The 23,027-nt window shown below is 39.9% G+C and overlaps 1 protein-coding gene across 1 annotated transcript; it reads left to right on the top strand.

The window, feature by feature from the left end:
- Nucleotides 1-4,964: 4,964 nt before the first annotated feature.
- Nucleotides 4,965-20,861, top strand: LOC138592871 (coiled-coil domain-containing protein 138-like). Its single transcript, XM_069663763.1, has 15 exons — nt 4,965-5,082; nt 5,457-5,496; nt 5,868-5,982; nt 6,076-6,176; nt 6,258-6,421; nt 6,643-6,780; nt 7,154-7,273; nt 8,409-8,486; nt 8,588-8,701; nt 9,222-9,374; nt 9,477-9,593; nt 10,416-10,629; nt 14,418-14,591; nt 18,258-18,396; nt 20,694-20,861. The coding sequence occupies exons 1-15, from the start codon at nt 5,029-5,031 to the stop codon at nt 20,818-20,820; spliced, it is 1,848 nt and encodes a 615-aa protein (XP_069519864.1). The 5' UTR covers nt 4,965-5,028; the 3' UTR covers nt 20,821-20,861.
- Nucleotides 20,862-23,027: the final 2,166 nt, after the last annotated feature.

Genomic DNA, 23,027 nt, shown 5'->3' with positions numbered 1-23,027 from the left:
TGACCACCCTCTGGAGTCGAACAAAGATACATACATGGAATCATTTTGTATGAAATTGTGCATCAGGGTCAAACTTGTCTACAGCAACAGCTTGCATTAGCATCATATAAAATAAGCTACCAATAAGTTCTTAGTTTAAGAAGATAAAAAGTTATCTTAAGACATCCAGTCAAGTTGCCAAGAGCAAAAAGTAGTTCTTGTTTAATACATATACTGCAAGCAGTCCTGTTAGTTTTGATTTCAAACAAACCCCAACTTGATAACAATAATTTTTGTCTTTCATATTTACTGCTAGGACAATACAAACAAGTTAAGTTTGGCAAGAGAATCAAACAACGAGAGGGAGAAAGTAACCAGAAGGATGAGACTAAGAGAGAGAGGGATAGAAAGTAGAGAAATGAAATCACATTTCTTTTCCATGAAGCCAATGAAGGAAGAATGATGCATGTTTACACAACAGCATGTAACTTGTAGCACTGTATTCACTGCAACCATTCTGTAATACAACATTTTCCTAAAGCTGTGCCTATAATCAGTGGATCCCATTTATATTTCAGCACCAGAACAATTAGACTAATCCAAAAGTCTGATTAAACTATGAATCCATTGAATAATTTAAACATTTTCATAAGGTTCCATTAAAAAAAAGTGAGTTTCAAGGGGCTTCCCAGGTCCATACTTTATTCCTTCTCCTTCCCACAGTTTCCCAGGGCCCCAAAGGCCTTGTACAGTATATGTAAGGGGCAAACATTAAAATATTCATGTATCAATTAAATCTGTAGAAATTAATCTAATAAATATAACCTGACAAAGCAATTACAGGCTCTTAAACACCAGGAGTTATTATGAGGATAAATCCTGCAGGGCGTTGGTGCCATACTGATTGCACAAGTAGATCTGAGATGGAGAATTAGCACCAGAAAGTCTTTAAGTCAAGTGCTTTTAGATTAATTTTAGAACAAGCAGATTCTAAACTAAATTAGAAGCAACATAAACAAGATTTTGGCAGTCATTGCGTTTAGCGTGTCATGTTTTGATTAGGATAATTATCTCTAAGTGCTCTTTTAATGAACCTTATGACCGCAATTCATTAAGAACGTCACTTGAATAGCTTCTGAATTGTTAATGATGCAACCATAAAATTCAATCAAAATAACTGATCAAACTATATCTTGTAATGAACAATATGACTTTGAGATGAAATACAGCATTTTTAGGTTAAAATGTAATTTAAATCAAACATAAAATAGATTTTTAGTTGTTTTAGTGAACTTTCGAGCAACTACATGTTCCAGTTCTATCTTATTAAAGGGAAAGTTCACCTAAAACATGGTTTTCATTGCATCTACTTTCTGCTAAGTTGTCTTTTATTTCACAAGCAAAATATATTTGAACATTTTTTATACAGTCTATAGGGTTCTCCCCGTGCATGTCCAGATTCCTTAGAGGTACTTTGGCTTCCTCCCACAGTCCACAGACATGCTCGTTAGATTAACTGGTGACTCTAAAATTGAAAAATCTCTGTATGTCAGCCCCGTGACAGGCCTTGCGCCCAATGATAGCTGGGATAGATTTCAGCCCCCTGCGATCGTGAACAGGATAAGCGGTATAGGTAACTGATGGATGGACAGTTCGCATAGATACAGACCACATGGGAATGTGAGGATTTAGGCCTTTGAAGGCTTGGAGGATTTACCCTTTATTTGATGGTAGAGCTACACATTTTCTACATTTGGATCATTAAAAAAAGCTTTACAGGTAAATAATCGATCAATAACAATAATGTAACAGTATCTGCTCAACACAATTATCAGTTTACTATCAGTCTAAGATAGAAACACAGTGTTCCTGGGGGCCTCCAGGGAAACTGTTCTTGACTGAACCTTGACATTTGTGGAACCACCCCAGAGATGAAAAAGAAACCAAAATTCTAATTCATAAGATTTGATATTCAAGGTCCAATATGCATCCATGTAACCCAAAAATCTCTATTTTGACATTTTCACAGGCTTACCCCTTTCATGCCTCAAAGTATTTTTTTTAATATGAAAGGGCCTGTAAAAGTGCCTCTCATGCCCAGGGACACAGTGTCTTGTCCGGGCTCGGAGGCACTGTAATTGCTCCAAGGCCCCTCCCGAACCCTAGATCCGTCTTTACAGCTTGCATTAGCATACATAATACTGCTCTGTGGACTCAAAGAGTCATGCCAATTGAAACGCAATCATTCTCACAGCAGAGCACTGCCATCACCACTTTAATTGAGTTTGAGTGTGCCCGCATGTGTGTGTGTGCACGGCTTTGTATCATGAGACAGGGGATAATTGCCCCCGCAGTACAACATAGCAATATGTTGTTAATTCAATGATGGGACTTGATTGCTTTTGTCTAGTTGTTTCCCCTGGGCTGGCTGGTGTGTGTTTGTGATGTTTGTCAGAAAACAGAAGGTGCAGGCGATAACTGCCGGCCACATCCCTTCAGACAGTCTGCACTGTAACAGTTTCTAAACACAGACACAGACACACACACACACACACATATACTGTACAGAGAAAATTAATCTGAGCTGCACATCTGTAAACTGTGCTACAATAAAGAGGAGAATTGCACTTGGTATATCCCACTGTTCAGTGACCATCAACCCCAATTATCTTTTTATTTTTTCATTATTATCTGCTGATTGCTTTTGTAAAATTACAAATTTGGCAAACAGAGACATGGCTGCATTTTATTTCAAAAGAATGCTGTGTCTGCTTTTTACATCTCTACAGACTGTCTCTGTCCCTGACTGCTGTTTTAGTTTCAGTCAGCACATTTATAGACATCATACCCTACCCATATACACAAAAACACACTGTAAGTGGGTACATGGCCTTTAACCTGAACCTTGACCATAAATTTAACCTTTAACCTAACCTCTGACCTGACCATAATTACTTAATCCTATATCCACATGCACATGCTCACACGAAATGCACCACTGATGGCCCAACACTGTCTCCTTTTGGCATATATGAACAACACAGCTCAGAATGAAGAACTTATATGGCCAATTAACATAACAGAGCAGCAATTTCCATATAAAGTGGACAAAGCAAATGGCTCTCTAATGAAGATCCGTGTTAGTACGTGTGCCGGCTAATTTCTCTCGATGTCAGCGAAAGCCTGCAGGGGCAAAGAGATTGAATCATGAGAATGTGTATTAATGGCATTGGCTGCTAATTAGGCAAACAGAGACAGAGGGCATTAATCTTAAAGCCTAGTTGTAGACTGTTCAAGTCGAGAGCAAACTTGGCACCGCTTGCGAAATACTAAGGCTAAATGCTACGCTGTGGGCTAGAGAGGCCATCAGGGTTAATCTGTGGTTATCCCTAACAAAGACTCACTTTAATGTCTTCATTTATCCCTGTAGCTCCTCAGATGTGTGTGTAACTGGGAAGTGAGCTGGCAGTAGGTTTTGGTGCTGTATTTACAAATGTACAATAGTGCTATTAGAATATTTCAATTTTATTTCTAAGGAATCGCTGTTGTTAAAATATTTAAAGTTATTGTTTTCGTTGTCGTCTCCTTTAATTAGCAGTAAAATGTATTTTTCATATTCATATAATGTGCATAGTTATTACTGTATACAAACTGTATACAAATCTGTTCACAGTTACTTTGTACTTGATGGTATATTTACAAGATATTCATGCCCTACCATAGCACTAATATTAAAGCTCTGTTGTGATATCTTTATGACAAAATATTAAATCAGTAGAAAATTACTCATAAAAAAACAAACAAAACAAACAAACATGTGTATTAGCCTTGTAGGTAAGTGCAAGAGAGATATTTTGTGGACTATTTTAAGACTGTCTTGATGACCTTTGGTGAAACCAGTGGCCCAAAAACAAAGTGAATACCTGGTGATGTTGTCTCTGGTAAAGCACTGACACCCTCTGGCTTATTGGTGTAACTACAATGTGAAAGGCACTCCATCCATCAGCCTCAGAAAAAAAGTGGTTCCCCTCAGGATATCAGAAACTGAAATTAGAGATTTGTTCATATATATAACTCAACCTAATGAACCTTTAGACCAAATGAAAACCATGATTTCCCTTTTCATCTTAAATGAAACATTTTGTTTGAGGTCAATTAGCTCACTTTTTTCAACTAATTGCTGAGAAAATGTCACCAATACTAGAAAAAAATGCAAATTTTATACTTGAGGCCCCTGTTAGAAATGCAGCCCTTTTGAGGTTAAATACACAAATATCCCAACAATTAGGCTAACTATTTGTACAAGAGAAGGGTGTTATAACCACATCTTAATGGGACAGGTAATCAAATTCACTCCATTTTAAAGGCTATTGGTACAACCCAAATATAAAACTATTGCAACAGTTCTGTTTATTGTTTGTTTAGCACTAAGGTGACATGTTGGTCTACCTATGAATAGTATAATAGTAGAGTAATAGTGCAGTTTCTATTTTGTTCTTTTCTTTATCATATTACATTTTCTTACCATGGCCATTGAATAATGGGATTAAAATGGGTATGGGAACCGTTTTCCCATGTTGCCCTCGTGCTGACAGTTTTGCTGGGCCTTACCAATTTGTCGTGGGGATACTGTGAACATTTGAAATCACCAGGTCAACGCTTTCCTCCCCTGCTAGAGGGCGCTGCTCGCCTTGAACACACATTTCAACATCACATGATCATTCATCCGCCAAATTTGGATTGAGATTTCTTTCAACCGGCCCACAAACAAGGCTGCTTGGAGAACGCATCAAGACAAGTCAAGTCAGGCAGTGGAGTATAGCAATACCGGAAGTTTGGCAATTGGAATTTCAAAATATTGTGTGTCGAACGCTAAAACACGATGCATATTCACTGAAATGCTTTTAATTTGAAAGTCTTAAGCGGAAGTTTCATTTGATGAGTGATTCCTGACGCAAGTAGTCTCTAGGGGAGCAAAGAAGATTCAAAGTTGCAACTTGATAGCTTTTACTAACTTACGTCAACTTAAGTCAACTAAAAATCCGCGACATGGCTGATACAGCAGAGAAGCTTACGCAGAATTATTCGGAGCGGAGGAAACAGGTTTGATTTAACGACAACTTAAAGTACTGCCAGACAAACTCAGCCTGTCCGATAACTTGATGGTTAGCCATGCTAACCTAGCTTACGTTTATAAACTAGTTAATTAGTGAACTACTACATTTTTTGTCGTTTACGTTACTAACGCCGTGGTGTCTGTTTACCCTTAGTCTAACAGTTAAATGAAAAACTTCTCACCAACTTGAGTAGAAGAAAAAACATAATGGAGTTAACTCGCGATATCAATGAACCACAACAAACCTTTCATAGCAAAACAGTCAACACTACTTGACATATAATTGAACACAAGCGACATTATCGCGCAGGGCACATTACATTATAAAATCCTTAACATTAAGTTGTTTTGTGATCTTTAGGTGCCACCGTCATATGACATTTCCACAGGAACCAGTGATGGTAAGTACACTTAAGGATCTCCACATTCTCAGACAACCACGGTGACTGGTTACGCACACACATTTTTAATTACTGTTAGTATTTCACTCTCTAGAGAAGTTAGGAGAGGATGTGAAGGGGGACTATTGATTGTATATCCACTCTCTTTCTCCTGTCTACTAAACAACCACATATTTGAATGCTGCCGATTCTATAGTATATTGCAAGTTGAAAATTTTGCACTGTAATCTACCTACCTACATGGTTTGTTTTAACAGAGTCTTAATTAATGTCACACATTGATTTAACCCCATGTGTAACTGATGATTTATAACATGAAACAAATGGAGACACCTTGAACTAATAATATTCCTTTATGTCCACTGTTTTAGAGGCAATACAAAGGCTCATTCTCGCAAACAGATCTAAAAGACCAACTAAAGAGTTGAAATGCTACAGCAAAGCTCTATATGAGCTTTTCAAAGCCGTTACCAACCATCCTGATCAGTAAGTTGAATGAGGAAACTCTTATAAATACAAATTTTAATGTTTGTGTTGAGTATTATGACTTAATCCAAACACGATGGTCTCTTTTCTAAGTTTTGGCAGTGACCGTAGTCCACATGGCAGTAATGAAGATTTGAGCGGGGACTCTACAGCTGCGCCTCTTCAGGACTCTCAGGTGCTGTTTACAGAAACAGGTATGTATGTGTCAGAGAGATCGCTAGATAGAAAAATTAGCTATTCTTGGCCTTAATTCTTTTATCCCTCTGTTTGTCCAGATGTGACCTTACCTTCCTATCTTGATGAGAGCCCTGGGTCCCATGAATCTGAGACCAATGGAAGGTTTCAGAGAGGTCATCATCTCCCTGAATCGGGCCATTCCTCTTCCTTAGTACTGGCAGAGGTGTACCAGGAGATGATGAACATTTACGAACAACTAAGGGTGAGAGAGCTGAAATAATTTAATGACAGTTTGTCGGTAAACCTATATGATGTACAAAATAGTAAAAAAGTGACTAGGTGAATGGTTCAATGTGTGTTATTCAGGGATAAGTGCGTGTCCATTAATATACACCAACTTAGACGCAGTACCTTACATTAGAAGCACCTGTGTATTGGTGTTTATACTTGTATTGTGTACTTGTATATTGTGTATATAATCAGGCAGAGAGACAAAGCCAGCAGCAGTGGGAGAGGCAGCTGCAGGAGCGAGAGAGGAGGCTGAAGCAACAGGAGGACGCTTTTGCACGGCTGGGCGGGCTGGAGGAGTTGCTACACACTCGCATACTAGCTGTAGAGAAGGTCAGACACACATACACTTACTCAAGGCACGTTAAACACAAGGGATGTCTTATATTACTTTTATACAGCTTGTTACTCGGTCCTCTGTCAGACGTACCATCTTACACAGCCAGTCATACAACATAATCACATCTTTAATAACAAGATAACAAGACAGCATTCTGTTTTAAAACTTGATGCAAAGGGGGTTTAATGGGGTTTAATGTTTCGACATTAAGAACTTCCCAAGACATTAGGGGAAGTTACAATAGATGACTTTTATTATATTCAAAAGCAAACTAAAGTCAGCGTAATGTATCGCTGAAGTGTTCAAGCCTTGTTGGTGTGGTTTCATTGTGATTGTTTTCATAATGTGTAACTTATATGTCAACAGAAACACCAGCAAGAGGTGAGCCAACTGCAGGATCTTCTTCGAGAGAGGGCAAAGGAAAACAAAAGGCTCAAGTCCAGCTTCGACACCGTCAAGGATCTCAATGACAACATGAAGAAACAGGTTGGAAGTGTTCACATACAAGCCATTACTGTCTGTTTCCCTTCTTTTGGTATCTTTAAGGTTTGATTAAGGTCCTGATCAGCAGAGCATTTTTTGCAGGCTGTAAAATGCAAGGCACACCGCACTGCCTTTTCTGTTGAAGACTACGGCTAAAAAACGGCTGCGCCCTTTTTTCTTTTTTTTTTACTGTTAAGGCAACCACCAAATCATTAGCTGTCATTAACCTAACTGTTTTGTTAACTGACAGATCTGTTCCCATTTATTTTGCCTAGCAAAAATACTAAACTTTGTGATCAATAGATTAGTTATATCTGCATTAAAAAATGGACAGACGAAAGGCACTTGCTCTGGCTTTGATGATGGGTGAGAGGCTGTTCCCAAATATATTAAACACAGCGTCACCCGCACAGAAGGCCTGCCTCTCCAACTCAAAACAGAAAAGCGACCGACGTCATTGATGTTTCACCTCAATGTCCACATGGATGAATTAAGTTTTTTTTAAACACGAGGCCACAGAGCAAAAACGCGAGATGCTCAGCAACGCAAAAGCAGTGCGCAAAAAACGTCCCTCTCATTGAAAACAACTACAAAAAAGCCGCCCCCAGCTGCTAAAGGACTTAATCAGCTATCAGGACTTAAGTCCTACAGAATTTAAAAAGTATTGATTAGCAAGGGCTGAATTGTTGCTGAAATGAACAAACATTTCATACCAAAATATTCTTTACACAGATATACACAGTTTCACGCTTTAATCTAATTTAAAGTACTCAGTACTAAAGTGCAGGCTTTATGACTTGCTCTAGTGCTGAACTGTATGCACTATTTGTTTGTTGCAATGTCTGCTGCAACCAATTATATCTACACAATGTCCAAGAACCAGGCAATATTTGACTGGATTTTTGTATCTTCAGAATTAAAGTGTCCCATTAAATCTTCAATTAATTTTGGGTGGAATAGTAGAAGATGTTGACCACAGGAGGGAGCTATGACATAACAACAATGACATGACAGCATTTTGACATGCCAAGAAATGCCCAAGTGCCTATTTGTCTGCATGCAATTAAACAAATTTAGGAACGTTTTTATAAATAATGGTCTTTACAGCAGATTCACATGAGTGTTTTTAAATTAACAGCTGAACGAGATCAGTAAACAGAACAAGAAGTTAGAGAGCCAGTCTAAGAGGGTTCAGGCTCGACTTGACAACCTTCAGGTAAGAACATACAGTATTATCCAATGCACAGATCACGGACATGCATAATTTTAAACTTTTCAATACAGACATTCATTGACCTTTTAACTGCTTTATGTCAGAGGAAATACGAGCAAAGTGTAGCATCAAGAGGTTGTCAAAAAGGAAAGACCACCGAGTGTATTCAACCATCCAGGAAGGAGAAAACTGCTGCCTCTGGAAAACCCAGCAACAAGGTGCTTCAAAACCCTGTGTCTGTTTTTGTTTGTGTTTGAAGTGTAATTTACAACCAATCAGTATGGTTTGCTGTAATCAAAGTTGCATTTGCCTTATTTACGGCTAATGTGTTCAGTGAAAAAACACTGTGCACATTATTTAGCATGATAAGATGCACAGTAACACACTCATTTACATATTTTCCAATCCTGCCATTCATTACTTCTGTTGACAAAGATAAATTCTGATTAAAGAGATTTAGTGAGCCACAGTGTAATCAACCTTTAAGCTCCCCAGTGAAATCACAGTCCTAATGTAATCTTCACACTTTTCTGAATATACCTGTGTGTCCCATGGCTGAGCTTCAAATAGATAGTTATTAATTCCAGTCACATTTCTTTTAATCTTCACTTTTTCTTGCATCCCTCAGGTGCTCAGAGTGACTCAATGCAGCATACAGTGTAGATTTCAGATGATGATGTCAAACAGACAAAGTACTGTCAAAAGTTAACACTTTATATTTCCCTGTCTTTACTTCAGGGCATCTCCAGCCCCACATCACCAAAGCTCCTGGCCCTTTTACTGGACTGGACACTTGATGGACAGACAGAGTCAGCATTAGCTGGAAACAAAGGCAAAGGTGTTGGCCCGTGTCTGCCTCCAGAAGTCGTACTCAATGAGAGATGCCTTAAGGTGGCTTTTCACTGTAACGTCACAGTGATCTCTGAATATTTTGGTGTGATGACAACTAAGTGCAGTAGATCAAGATTTCTTTCATAAATTGTTTTCTGCTAGGTGCTACCGTTATTAGCGGATCAGCTTCATCACACTCCTCTGTCAGAGTCTGAGCTCCTCCTCAACCTTCTTCGTCTCATCCACTGGGCTTTGAGACACATGGACAGCAGTACACCGGTAAAGATAGGACATGATTATTCCTACAGCAAGTAGTACACAATGACTCCAATAGAACAACACAAGTGGTCAAGATCTCTAAGCCTTATTTAGATTTTCACCTAATTTTCTCCAGCAGTATGTGTGATGTTCAGATATATTTTACAGTTATATTTTGCCAAGAAACAAAACAAAAGCCTGATACATACTATTTAAGTGGCTGCCTTTCAAAAATGTGACCAGCTGTTTAAAAACTTCTAAATTAACAACATGCTGTTCATTCTGTGGACTGTATCTTCCTCTGTATTGGTGTTTGGCCTAGAAAGAAAGGAGTATTAACAGAAAGCTGCTGGGTCACTTTCACAACATCATGCAACACAAACCAAACACAACACACAGTTTTCCTTCAACACACAGCTACTCATCAGAGAAGTACGCATCCCCTTCAAGCAGGGCACATCAGCACTGCAGGCTTTAACGTTTAGATTCAGCTCATTGCCCAGCCTTCAAATCTCGACGATAAGCTGTGCCCCAGCCTTACCCTCTTGCCTTTGGCCCCCAATATTCTACCCACAGCCTCCTCTTCTCTTGTCCTGCTGGAGGGAGCTTTCCAAGCTGATTTATTGGCTGCATTGGTTATTTTAAGAAGTCAGAGAAGAAGCCTGCAGCCTCCCTGTCAGGCTGACCTTGCATTTTCTATGCTGATGTTTGATGGAGATTATTGTAGGCATATCATGATTTTCACAATTATATAACACAAGTAACTGAGTGCAGGCATGGTCGTAAATGTTGTGCAATAACTGGTTTGTGTATGTGTGTGTCTGTGTTTGTGTGTTTGCACAGCTTGTAGCTTTATCTGGTACTCTGCGGCGGATAGGAGAGCAAGTATCAAAATCCCCTGTTCAGTCAACAGCGCCTGAGTCCGAAGATCCAGACCTGCCAAAGTCCTGCAGTGTGGCTGCTGCTGGACCCTGTAGGAGCTGGCCCCTTTACCGCAGTCCCTGTCCTCACACACGCATCCTCTCCACCCTCATCATCCTCCGCACTGTCACACAAGGTAATAATACTGAACACACATATGCACACTGTATCAAAGGCAATATTTCATAAGATGGAAAAAATAGATGTTTAGCTGTGGACTTAAATCAGCATAGTGGGGTTAAAATGTTTTTTTGTGTAGGGCTGTGATTATTTTCATGATCAATAAATGTGTTTTTTTAAGGCGTTTGATTGACTGATGAAGCATTGGGTCAGCAAAGAGAAAAATGGCCATCAAAATGTCCCAGAGCCTATGGTGACATCGTTAAATTGTTGGTTTAGTCCAAGATATTCACTTTCCATCAACATAAAACTGAGGGAAGCAATTAACGCTGACATTTGAGAAACGGGATATCTGCAAATTATTTGTGCTTGTTATTATTGTTTTCTGTTTTTCAAAGGAACATTTTAATGAAGAGACCTGAGTTTCCACACATGGCATAGTTAATCTCCCATGCTGGGAAACCACAGATCTCTGACTTATTCCATTTATCGTCTTCCAGCCTCAAGGACTGAATTTGAGCAATTGAGAGAAAAATGTTTTTATGTTAAGAGAAGACAGCTGACATGAAGCAGAAATGGAACAGTTAAAATTAATTTAAAAAGACTAAAGAATAAATCTTTGGAGATGAAATTGAATAAAATATAATTAATATGATCGCTCAGCCCATGTCAAGAAACCAAGTTGGCTTTACAAAGGAACATTTAAAATAATGTTTTAAAATTGGTACTTTCCATGATTCACTTTGTATTTTTTGTTGAGTAATAAAACAAAAAATCAAAATCATCAAGAATGTCATAGAAGTTTAATTAAAGTTGATGGTCAAAATAATGATCAGAGTGGTCCATCTGTTGTTAATTATCACTCCCCACTAAGCAGACACCCCACCTGTGAAGGTGTGAAGCCATGGAACCATCAGGGTGTTGAAACTCAACTCAGTGTTCTCACAAATACACAGCATGCTGTGTTAACTTCTGACTTTATATTTTAAATTGACTGAGTATATTTTAATGGTTCATGACACTCAAAATTTAACACTTAAACTTCTATTTGACCTACAAAAGTGAACAACACCATCAGCAAGAACAGTGACTGTGACTCACCACTGCAAATCAGGTCATTACAGCCAATCGATGCCGGAATGCAAGCCGAATCACCTATGTTTACATCTTTCCCAGCAAAGTTTTGCACTCAGTTGTATACCAGCCAGTTAAAAGGAAGCAGTAGGAGATTTTTCTTGGTTAATACGACATACTCCCTTATATATACACAACATTAGTAGGGAATGTTAGAAACTATAGCTTTATCAGAAGTCAACAAGCATTAGATTTGTTAGCTACCGGCTAAACTTGGTGTATGAACAATTCTAAAACAAAGTATAACAAGTCTAATGTGCATAGCCAAAAAGAGAAACATTACTTCATCTCTATGCATCCTGTTAAAATAAGAAAAACATTAGTAAATAGTAGTTGTTGTTTTTTTTACTCTTTTCCAAAATATGTCAAATGCACAATAAATGCTCATACCCTCAGATTGAGTTTTTTACGACACATGATACTTTTGTCCACAGAGGCAGCCAAAAGGGAAACAAAATGAAAGCTCCTCACAGCATTAAAATTTCCTAATACAAGTTCATATTTCATTGCCGTTGCAAAGTTTTTATTCTACATCAATTATAATCGATGAAATACTAGTGGCCAGGGAAGGTCCTAACATTGTTAATTTGTTCAGCTTGTCTGGACAAATAGAGGTTTTCTGTCACACTCAGACTGTGGCTGTAGGTCTCTGCCTGTGGCTTTTTATCCTCTCGCAATAGCTACTGTTTGATTGCCGTGCTGTGGTACACATGGTCCAAAAGTATGATTTCCAATCTTTCCTTTAGTGCCAACAAGTGGTTATTTGTAATGTACATTTGCTAACTTTCCTCTTCTCCAGCTGTACTTTGTGCTTAGTGCCAATTTGCAAATGTTAGGCCCAATCTGAATCTCCACCCTGAAGCCTAAGCACTGAACCATCACAAACTTTAATGGCGTCAGGCGTGCAGTGTGTGAGTCTGTGAGGGTTTGAGAACTGCATAGAAATGAGGAATGGGACACACTATCATGGCATCACACGTTGCCTGGAAACCAGGTGGGCCATTAAATCTAATAAGAAAACGCTTGTGTAATTCCCTCAGGAAAAGGAATGTGGACTTAGGAAAAGTCTGTATAAAGAGCTCTGCGAGAGAGCCTTCATGCACTTAACTTTGACAGTGCGACAGCCCTAAGCCCTCGCAGACTTAGCGGTGGCCCCTCTGTGTGTCCTCGAGATTGGGCCTTAGTATGGAAAGATGATAAACCAGGGTTTCCTGCACATTTTATAGAGGAGGTGCCCCACCTTACCTGAAATAAAGAGCATCTCTGCTAACATCATCAAGAAATGATTCCGTTCTTATCAAATACGATTTGATTTATCATTTGGGAAACTTTTGGGCATTCAGGACTGGAACCTCACAAAGACCACATACTTATTGAGTATTGTAACTATATTGATAACAGGTTGAGATGTGTCACAAGTTCACAGTGTTAAACCAGAACAGCACATTGCATTGTTGGGGGAAAAAGAAATGTTTATACAAGTTTGGAAAAGTACAGACAAACAGCCTAATCAGTCACAATCAGGCGCTGATGTGTGAGAAAAAACTCGGCTGCACAGGCACAAGAGTGAGTTTGATAATCACCAGTTGCACATGTTTAACCCTATAGAGTCTGCATCAAGATAAGATTAAAAACTTTCCCGGGGTAGGTAATTGTAATTATTATTAACTGCACTTCCTTAACATTAAAAGGTTACCAGTAACATTATTAACATGTTTGCATTGGAGCCACTGCTGTGCCTCTTCCACTGCCAGTGGTCCAATCATAACCAATCTTTGGTCTTCTACTTTTTTCAATCTCACAGTTTTGTTTTGTTTTCCAAAGCACATTAGCATTACAGAGCGGCTAGCGTGGCTTTAGGTTCTTCTTCTGACTCTGATCCAAATATTTAAAAAGGACAAGGACCTTTCAGCTACATCCAAATCTTGCTCGCTGGGCTTCAACACAATAAATCTTGGTGCACTCAGTGGGTGCAGCCTATATATCCTGACATATGTTGTGAAGCTCACCTCTGAATCAACCCTCCATCTGCTCGTTATGCTTGAGGGCTCTCAATATGTCTCTATAGACTATATTCTGTCAATCTGCTCACCAGGTTTGCTTTCTCCCTTTCTCTGGATTGACGTGAAACCAGATTGAGTATAATGGCGAGATGTTTCTTCTCCCGGACTTTTCATATAATAGATACCATTCTGGACGGCGCTAACCAAACTCAGTCCAAAATCATAAAGAAAGCTTTTATCCCATGTCAGGTTGTATAAATCCAGCACTGTTAGACATTTGTAAAGAATTTTCTTAGAACTTGGAGAAATTCTCAGAACTATCTGAGGTGATCACAGATCGTATGTTTGAATATGTCAGGCAGAATTGGTTCTGGACTTTGAGAGTGAGAGCAGAGGAACGGCAGACAATAATGCCAAAGTGCACTGACTGAGTATGAGAAGGAAAGAAAGGAAACACTGCTTAAATAATGGCAATGTGATCGGAAAGGGGAGTTGGAGGACAAGATTTGATGAATTTTCGGGAATTGTTTGTAATTAAAAATGTTGTAATACTGCTGGTACTCAAGTTAAGACAGAAAAAAGACTAGATGTCAATGTAAGACTGAATCAGAACACTCAACTCAAAACTAAATCTGTCTGTATGTGTGCTTCTCTGTTCTGTCTGCAGCTGATGTGCTGGCCCAGGCTCTGGACAGTCTTCATAGCGAGCTGGTGGCTGAGGAGAGCCGAGGCTTCTTCATCCACTACGGGGGAGTGAGTGTGCTGCTGTTGATGCTTCGCGCTGGCCGTGGAGGTCTACACACACCTGCAGACATCCTGATGCAGCTAACTGAACAGTCACGTAAGTGGGGTTGTATAATAAAACTGTTACTACTATTTATAATAATGAGAGTGCACCAAACAACCAAGTTGTTTTGAGAACATTCAAGAAAATTATCACAGTCTCCCAGTGCATCTCTTGCTAAAGAGCAAAAACCGTACCTAAACATCAGGAAAGCTAGCGCCAAATAAATGAATAAAACAAAACACCAAACAACCACAGAAGTTTTCCCCTGTCTCTCTGTCGGCCAGTCTCTTCTGCAAAAGTACCTCCTCTGTGTTCTCTGGTTAATTATCGGTGCAGGCGTATAACTCGGTGTCTCAGTGTTGCGCCTGGAGTCTGGATGTTTACTTTTAGGGTAGCTAGCCACCCTACTCCCTACATCCTGACTCAGTGTAATCTATCAGGTAATCAGGACACTCTTTGTTTGAACAGTCTGGAAAAGACAAGCACCAACGGTGATATCTTCAGAAAAGTGAGGTTTGATTTTAGTCTGTGCTAGCTGCTGCACTTTCTGACACAAACAGCCGACATACGGCATAAAACACTTCACACGTGAAGGAAACAATGTCCTCTGGTCCCCACCGTGAACGGCACTTTGTCGTTTCCATAATATAGTTTTTTCTTTTGTTTGTTGTCTCTTCTACAAACCTCTGACACAAGCAGCTGTACGCTGCAGGTGTAGTAACACGTATGTGTTGTGGTCCACACAAAGTAGTGCCAAATAAAGAGGCGTTCTTACTGAAAAGTGAAACACAGTGAATTATTCAAATATAGCGTACAATCGACACCACTATTGATTTTTAGTTGGGACGTCCTTATAAGTGGATAAATTACTCGTGGAATTGACCCTATCTGCAGCGGTATATAGCCTAGCTTCCGTGCCGGCTCTCCGGCCGTATTCTAAACAACGGGGCCGTGCATCCACTGTATGTAGTACACTTACCACTACTATTGGTATCTCATACAACCCCACTTCAAACAAACCGGACTATCCCTCTAACACTCTTTTCAAAGTTGTATCTTTGCACTGGAAATCTCCCGTGGTTAACATAGCCTTGAAAGATGCTGGGATCTCTCTAGCCCAGATTTATAGGCTGTCTTTTCTATCACTATTCACTTTGATTTATAGCTGCTCCTCCTGCAGTATCCCCCCATATCATCCCCCCATAAAAAACACATGTGATAGGCAACTGGTTCGAGCTCCCAATAAATCATAAAAACTGGTCAGGAAATATATCTGGAAGTTATGGTCATTAAAACTTGGATCTCCACCACCTCCTGGACCTTTTGCAGAAAGACAAAAGGCTGACAGAGGTGGACCAACAGCTGCAGCGTGTTAACATGTAAGGGCCAGTTCGGGGCTCAGGGTTATGAGCCATATCATTTAGGCCTGGTGAATGCTAACACACAGCAGAGACATATACCGGAGGTGACTGGGGCTGGAACTGTGTGTGTGTGTGTGTGTGTGTGTGTATACAGTTGTGTGTTTCAAGGGAACTGTAAATTTAGCTAATTATTGTGTTTTACAAGCAGTAATGAGGGGAGACGGGAAAGAGGTGAGGAACAGGGGGAGAGAGGTTTTCACCTGAAGGTTTCCAATAAAAGGAAAGAAAACAAAAAGGTGCAGTTGTACACAAAACACACCCATACATGACGTTTGTGGTGATACAGCGTCAGCTTGACTGCTTTTCTAAATATTAGTCACAAGCTCTAACTGGAACAAAACACATCTTGTGAAATGAGCTTTTATGGATCTTAAAAGTACACAAACACCATCTGAAACAGTGTTACTGGCTTTGGCAGGATGTCTGCTCAACACAGTAGACGACACATTGTTTTTATTTATTTTTTTTTATTATCTTTCTTGTGTTTTTTTTACATTTTGAATATTTTTTTGGGATGAATTGATAAATCTTTTACACTTTGAGGCATTCATCTAAGTTATATTGTAATTATTTAAAGCCCTATACATCTTAAAGATATAATCTCAAAGATTTTCAATTAAATAAATGTCTGTATCGTCAAATGAGGTAACACAATGGTGATTGAGCCTATGGCCCAATGTTAAAAACCTTTGCAATTGCAGTATATAGTATTATCAGTGGTTGGTCAGCCAGAGAGGGTAGGCAGAGCTAAGCGGCTGCTTTTCCGGTCTCTGAAAGTGTTGCGAGTAAACAGTAATCTACTATGGCTGAACAAACAAAGAAAAGATCAATGACTACAGATACAACTTTAAAAATAAGTGAAAATCCAAAGAAAAAGAAACAAATTCAACGCTCAGATGAAGGCAAACAGTCTAAAAAGGAAAGCGACCGTTGGCGAGGAAAATCAAGAGTTACAACTGTACCAAAGGGAGCCAACCATAGACGTCTGGTTATCTGGTACGTATGCGGCTGCAATTGCCTTTAATTGCCATTAGGTGCCGCCAAATAGAATGTAACTGAGAACTTCGAGATTATCACTTTAATATCTCAAAATTTTGTTTGACTGAAGGATCATGTTATGCCATAGGTACTTAGTAAAGCTGACAGCCACTATCAGCAGAGACTATACTAAAGTTTCACTGGTCTAAAAACGGCAGTTTGAAAAAGGGAAAAAATGTGCTACATATCTAAGATGTTACAAAGTAGAAAGAAAGATAAAGATGGCTTGGGGTGGAAGTCGGGGGGTAATCGACCGGCCAAACACTGGACTTTCACCCTGCAGAGGCGGGTCTGAATGAAACCAGAAGTTAACGCTGAGTTATTATTTGTAATTCACCCTATGATGTTTTTCTTAACTTAATCACATAGTTTTATTTTTAGCTTGAACTGAACCAAATAGACTTCTTACCTTTACCACTAAGAAAGTACGTCTGAATGTGACGCCAAAGCGGTGTCACAAAGCCTTTGATGGCCTGGGATGAAAACCCACTGGCATGACTTAAATACTTTAGTCTTATAACCCTGAGGTAAGGTGATTGTATCGCAGGAAAAAGTCTGACCAAGCCATCCTTTCCTGCTTTATCCTCCTCACATGATCAGATTCTACTGTCTACTCATCTGAACCTGATCCTCTTCTTCTCCGTCCAATCTTCCGCTGTGATTCAATGCCAGCACAAACTCTGTACCAGCCAAAAAAGTCCCTCTGTGGCTCAGATTGTATTCCCTCACCCTTGTGCGTGGTCTAAGACGGTGGAGAGTTAGTTTTTTGAAAGAGTAGGAATGTGGCTTTAGCAGAAACAAATGTTTGTTTACTAGGAACCGACTAATTTTAGGATTTCATAAGGTCCACATTTGCTTTTTATTGAATTAAAGAATGTGCAGCTCCCATCTGTGTGGATTGATGCCGTTGCCCTCTCTGCGTTTCATCTCCCAGTGTGTGTGAGGTTCCTGCGATGAAGGGAAGGTCAGAGTTAAGAGTGACAATATGGAAGCTCTTCCAATTACAATCTTCACAGAACATCTCTGACCAGCATCTGTGTCCCTGTCAAACTCGGTTTGATTGTCAAAGTGTTTTCATGGTTTGTTTTTGCGTCCATGTAGTTTTCATTTCTATGCAAATCTGGAAAATATGGCTAAGTGAAGTTGATAATTTCCATCCCTTCCAAAGCTGTCACAATGAATAGAAATGTGTCGTTTATTAGAGAAGTTGTTTTGATAATATCCTGCTTTCTCTGCTCTGCTTGTGTGTCTGTGCTTGCAGGTTACTTAAACCCTTTCCTGGAGGCATGTAGCTGTGAAGAGTTTTTCCGTACGGCCACCAAGCTTCTTAAAAACCCTCGTCTAGAGCTCCCGTCACTGGAGAAGATCTCCATCCTCCTGCAGAAGCTCTCCAGCATCAGGTAGACACAGTGATCTCCATGGTGATGATATCGCACACCGCACAGGGATCAAAATATCAGGGGACGGCATAGGGCTGACCCCTCATAGTCGACCAAACCTTAGTCCAGTGATTCCCAAACTGGGGGGCGTAACCCCTAGAGGGGCCCGGAGTAATGATGGGGGGTGAGGCAAGGCTCAATAAAACAATGTAGTCAGTTCTTTGTGCACTCTGTTGAAGAGCTGCACTAATATGTTATCAGACGTTTACTGTAGATAAGTCATGAAAAACCAGAAAATGGTGAGTTTTATTTTTCATCAGGCAGCAATAAAGTAGCAGCTTTAAATGTTTCAATCAATTTGTTTTACTATCGCACGTCCTGCAATGTGACTGTTGCACCTGCGCACATCGCTACTGCGATTGTTAAATGATTTATGGTTCAGCCTTATTCTCAACAGTCGAACCAAACAAAGTGACTCTACTAAAGTTTCGCCCTCTTATAAAGTAGCTTACAGAGTTGCTTCATGTAAAAAGCTGCACACTATAGCTGAGGAATTAATACTACCCTCAGTGGTTTCACCTGTGATTGATGAAGCAACAGTCAGAAAACTTCAGTCCATCCCTCTGTCAACAATACCACTGTGAAGTGCATTTATGACATGTCAAAAGATATCAAGGAGCAGCACGTGTCTGATTGCATATGTTAGTATATATGGATGTATGTTTATGTGTCGATGAGTGTGGTGAGGGGTAGGGGGGGATTGAAAATATTTTCACCTACCAAAGGGGGGGGGCCTGCAGAAAAAGTTTGGGAACCACTGCCTTAGTCCATGAAAAGACTCTTAGTCGACCACGTTTTCATGATAGGGCAGTTGCAAAACAAAAAACAACTCAAAATCCATCCAGGATCTGCTGCTTGTCTGTTTTTTTGAGCGTCTGTTAGACAAGACATACACTACTCAGCCATAGCATTATGACCACTGACAGGAAAAGTGAAAAACGTTGATTATCTCGTTTCAGTGGCATCCCTCAGTGGGTGGGATATGCTATGCAGCAAGTGAACCTGCGCCAGGGTCATAGGCAGCCAAGACTCTTTGATGCACATGGTGCGCGAAGGCTGACCCTTGTAGTCTGATCCAACAGAAGAGCTACTGTAGCTCAAACTGCTGGTTCTAATGGAAAGGTGTCAGAACACACAGTGCATTGCAGTTTGTTACGTACGGGGCTGCGTAGCCGCAGGCCGGTCAGGATGCCATGCTGATCCCTGTCCACCACCAAAAGCTTCTACAATGGGCACTTGAGCATCAGAACTGGACCATGGAGCGATGGAAGAAGGTGGCCTGGTCTGATAATCACCTTTTCTTTTGCATCATGTGGATGGCCAGGTGCCATGTTTTCCCCAGGTAAGCCATGCACATGAACAAGGATGCACTATGGGAAGAAGGCAAGCTGGTGGAGGCAGTGCGATGCTTTGGGCAATGTTCTGCTGGGAAACCTTGGGTCCACCTACCTAAACATTGTTGCAGACCAAGTACACCTCTTCATGGAAACTGTATTCCCTCATGGCAGTGGCCTCTTTCAGCAGGATGATACGCCCTGCCATGCTGCAACAATGGTTCAGGAATGGTTTGAGGAACATGACAACGAATTCAAGGTGTTGACTTGGCCTCCAAATTCCCCAGATCTCAAACTAATCGAGCATCTGTGGGATGTGCTGGACAAACAAGTCCGATCCAAGGAGGCCCCACCTCGCAACTTACAGGACTTAAAGGCTGCTAAAGCCTTGGTTCGAGATACCACAGCACACTTTCAGAGGTCTAGTGGAGTCGATGCCTGGACAAGCCAGGGCTGTTTATGTGGCAAAAACACAATTATAGGCAGGTGGTCATTATGTTATGGCTGATGGGTGTATCTGTTGGGTTGCAGGGCGAGCCTTGTGGGTAACATAGCTAACTACATTTCTATGAACCAAAGCAAAAGAGGGACTAAGTTGTACTGTGTTTAAATAATTTTGTAGTTTTTTTTAAATGTAGTACTATCTGACAGATGTAACTTATAACATTCTTTTCAGCACTTGAACTTACATGGAACACGATGCATTTAGAAAATTGTTACTATCCGGCTATTGGCTTAAACTAACGAGTACTAGTCCAAGCTCTAGTAAATACCTTATGTAACCATTGACTTTTGCATTTCTTTTTTGCATCTTATAAACGTTCAGTAGTTCACAAGAATAACCAAGTCAAAGATAACTCCAGTACATGAGTGTCTGACCCCCTGAAAATCTGTTTCACTGAATGAGGATTTTTTTTTTTCCAGGAAGAACCGTCGTCTGTTTGAACTGTCCTCCCTTCACCTTCAGATACAAGAACTTTATCACAAAACCAACCACACACACACCTTCCTCTGCCTGAACCTCAGGTCCATCCTCCATAACCTTCAATAACACACACAGATGTGTCTGCCTCATACTGGATTTAAAGTCTCTTATTAACTACCAAGGTAACTGTGACTTATCTTTCATGTGCGTTCAAACTTTAACTCCTTAAGTTTCTCATTGTTCAGAACTTCAAATAACATATGCAAACGCACATTCTTTATTTATAACATGTTTTTTTGTCTGTCAGAAGTACTTTTTATCATTCTTTGTGATCCTTCTGTTTTTTATGTTGAACAATGATAATCTGATGTCTTGTCTTCTGTTCTTTCTGTGATGAAACCCTGTTTTTTTTTTCATTGTGTCATTCTTGCCAGTGGCCTTAATGGTTGTCTTATGTGCCCCGAGGCAGAGAAGTGACAGTAAAGCATTATAGTGACAATAAACAAGAAGAACTGAAGCTTATTAAGATATGATATGCATATGAGTAGCTGGAATCCATATGTTTTGTGTAAACTAGTCTTATTTGTTTGTTCCAGAGCATGGGTGGGTTGATGGGAGTAATGGTCTCAACATGGGACGCACTGCTGGTGTTGGTTGATGGAGGAGATTGGAGGGGCTGGAACAATTACAGCTGATATTTAAAACATACTCGCTGAGGATCACTTGGAAGTGCTTGGCTGATCTGTGTTTGAAAGGAGTGAATTTAAGTCTTTTTATACAGCCTCCAAACTCCTAAATGAACTGCATGTCAGCTATTGTGTGAAATGGTGTTCACATTAGGGTTCAAAGATCGCGAGTCTGATGAAAGAATTGGTGGATAATGTGTCCTTGGATCTTATTGTGGAAAATAGAACACAGTATATTTGTACTCTGGTTCTCAATGCAAGGTCCTTTGAGCCAATTCATGATTTAAACTAATTTACTGATAACTCTCGAGATGCTTGATCTCGTGTAAGGACACTTCTAGCATTACATTTCACTGACTACTTTGTGAATACCAAAAACAGAAAAAACATGACAAATGGTAAACAAAATCATCAACAAGCTGCCATAACATTAACATAACATGAGAAGCAAGACTCTTGCTGCAAGAGCAACTTGCTCTCATTGCTTTTCATGATTTTCATATTTAGTTTGTTTGGTTTAGGGCTGCAGCCAACAATTGTCAGGATCACTATCTTTTTCTCGGACAATGAAAGGTCAGAAAGTAATTCCAATCAGAATTTTTTTTGTACCGTTTTGTTTTTTCCGTTTTTACTCGAGGCATAAGTGTGGCTGTCAACCTGGAGGCTAAAGACTGCTAGCTCAAGATCCTGTGTGGGAAAAAAACTAATTCACAGGATAATGCATCTCTAAAACAAACCACTGCTGTGCATCCACTGCATTTACATTTGAGCAGTTTTAAACCTTGTTTTTTTTATTTTAAACTTATTGTAGGGCTGGATTTTTCATCTTAAACACAGCTGAAAGGTTCAGGAGTGAGCTGGAGCTTATAGTTTATCCCATTTAATGGTATAGAATGTGATTACTCCAAATTTCTTTGGTTTCCAACCACTTCTGTTATTACGTGGCCAGCACCAGGGCACATTTAAGAAAAATAATAAAAGTTCTATTTATATACTAAATGACTGGGAAATTATTCTCTTCATTGCCCCTTTTAAAAAAGAAGTTTAGTTCTGTTGTAAATAAGTAGTAAACTTTTAAACTTGACTGGGGGTGAAATTAAATTGTAAGAGCAGAGATTTAGAGACCAGAGGAGAGTGGAGAAATCCTCCCCCATTCTACTGATCAAATCATCCTTGTTTTCTTTTCTTTACTTTAAACAACCATAAGCAGAGGAGATTATGTCATCCATAAAAGAGCTCAAATTCTGCTCACAGTGCTATGCAGGAAGAGAACATTTACATTGCGTCCCTATTGTTGCTGTTTTTGTTGCATCTGGATGATGGAAACATCCTGCTTTATGATCAACAGCGGAACAGCCACACTTCTTCTGTGACCACCATTTTTCACCAAGCAACCCAGGGTACATGTGAAGTTCAATCCTGAATCCTTCGGAATTAAACATCTGTTTGTCTGCTGTCACTTCAAGGCAGATGCTGTGAGCTCTGTGTCAGGATCTTCGTTTCTTCAGCATCCATCTCTGTTGCCTCCAAGCACATCAGGCCAGTGCTTATTGTTTCAAAACTGACTCAACTCCTCTTTTGCTTTGGCTCGGCTGTAATCTGGATCCTTTGAGCAGATGACAGCAGACCTTGAAAAATTTTAAGTGA

This window comes from Semicossyphus pulcher, unplaced genomic scaffold, assembly GCF_022749685.1.
Source record: "Semicossyphus pulcher isolate SPU_LCO1_2020_fin unplaced genomic scaffold, fSemPul1.0.p SCAF_15, whole genome shotgun sequence".
Classification (NCBI taxonomy): Eukaryota; Metazoa; Chordata; class Actinopteri; order Labriformes; family Labridae; genus Semicossyphus; species Semicossyphus pulcher.
This window is presented reverse-complemented; position numbering and strand designations above follow the sequence as displayed.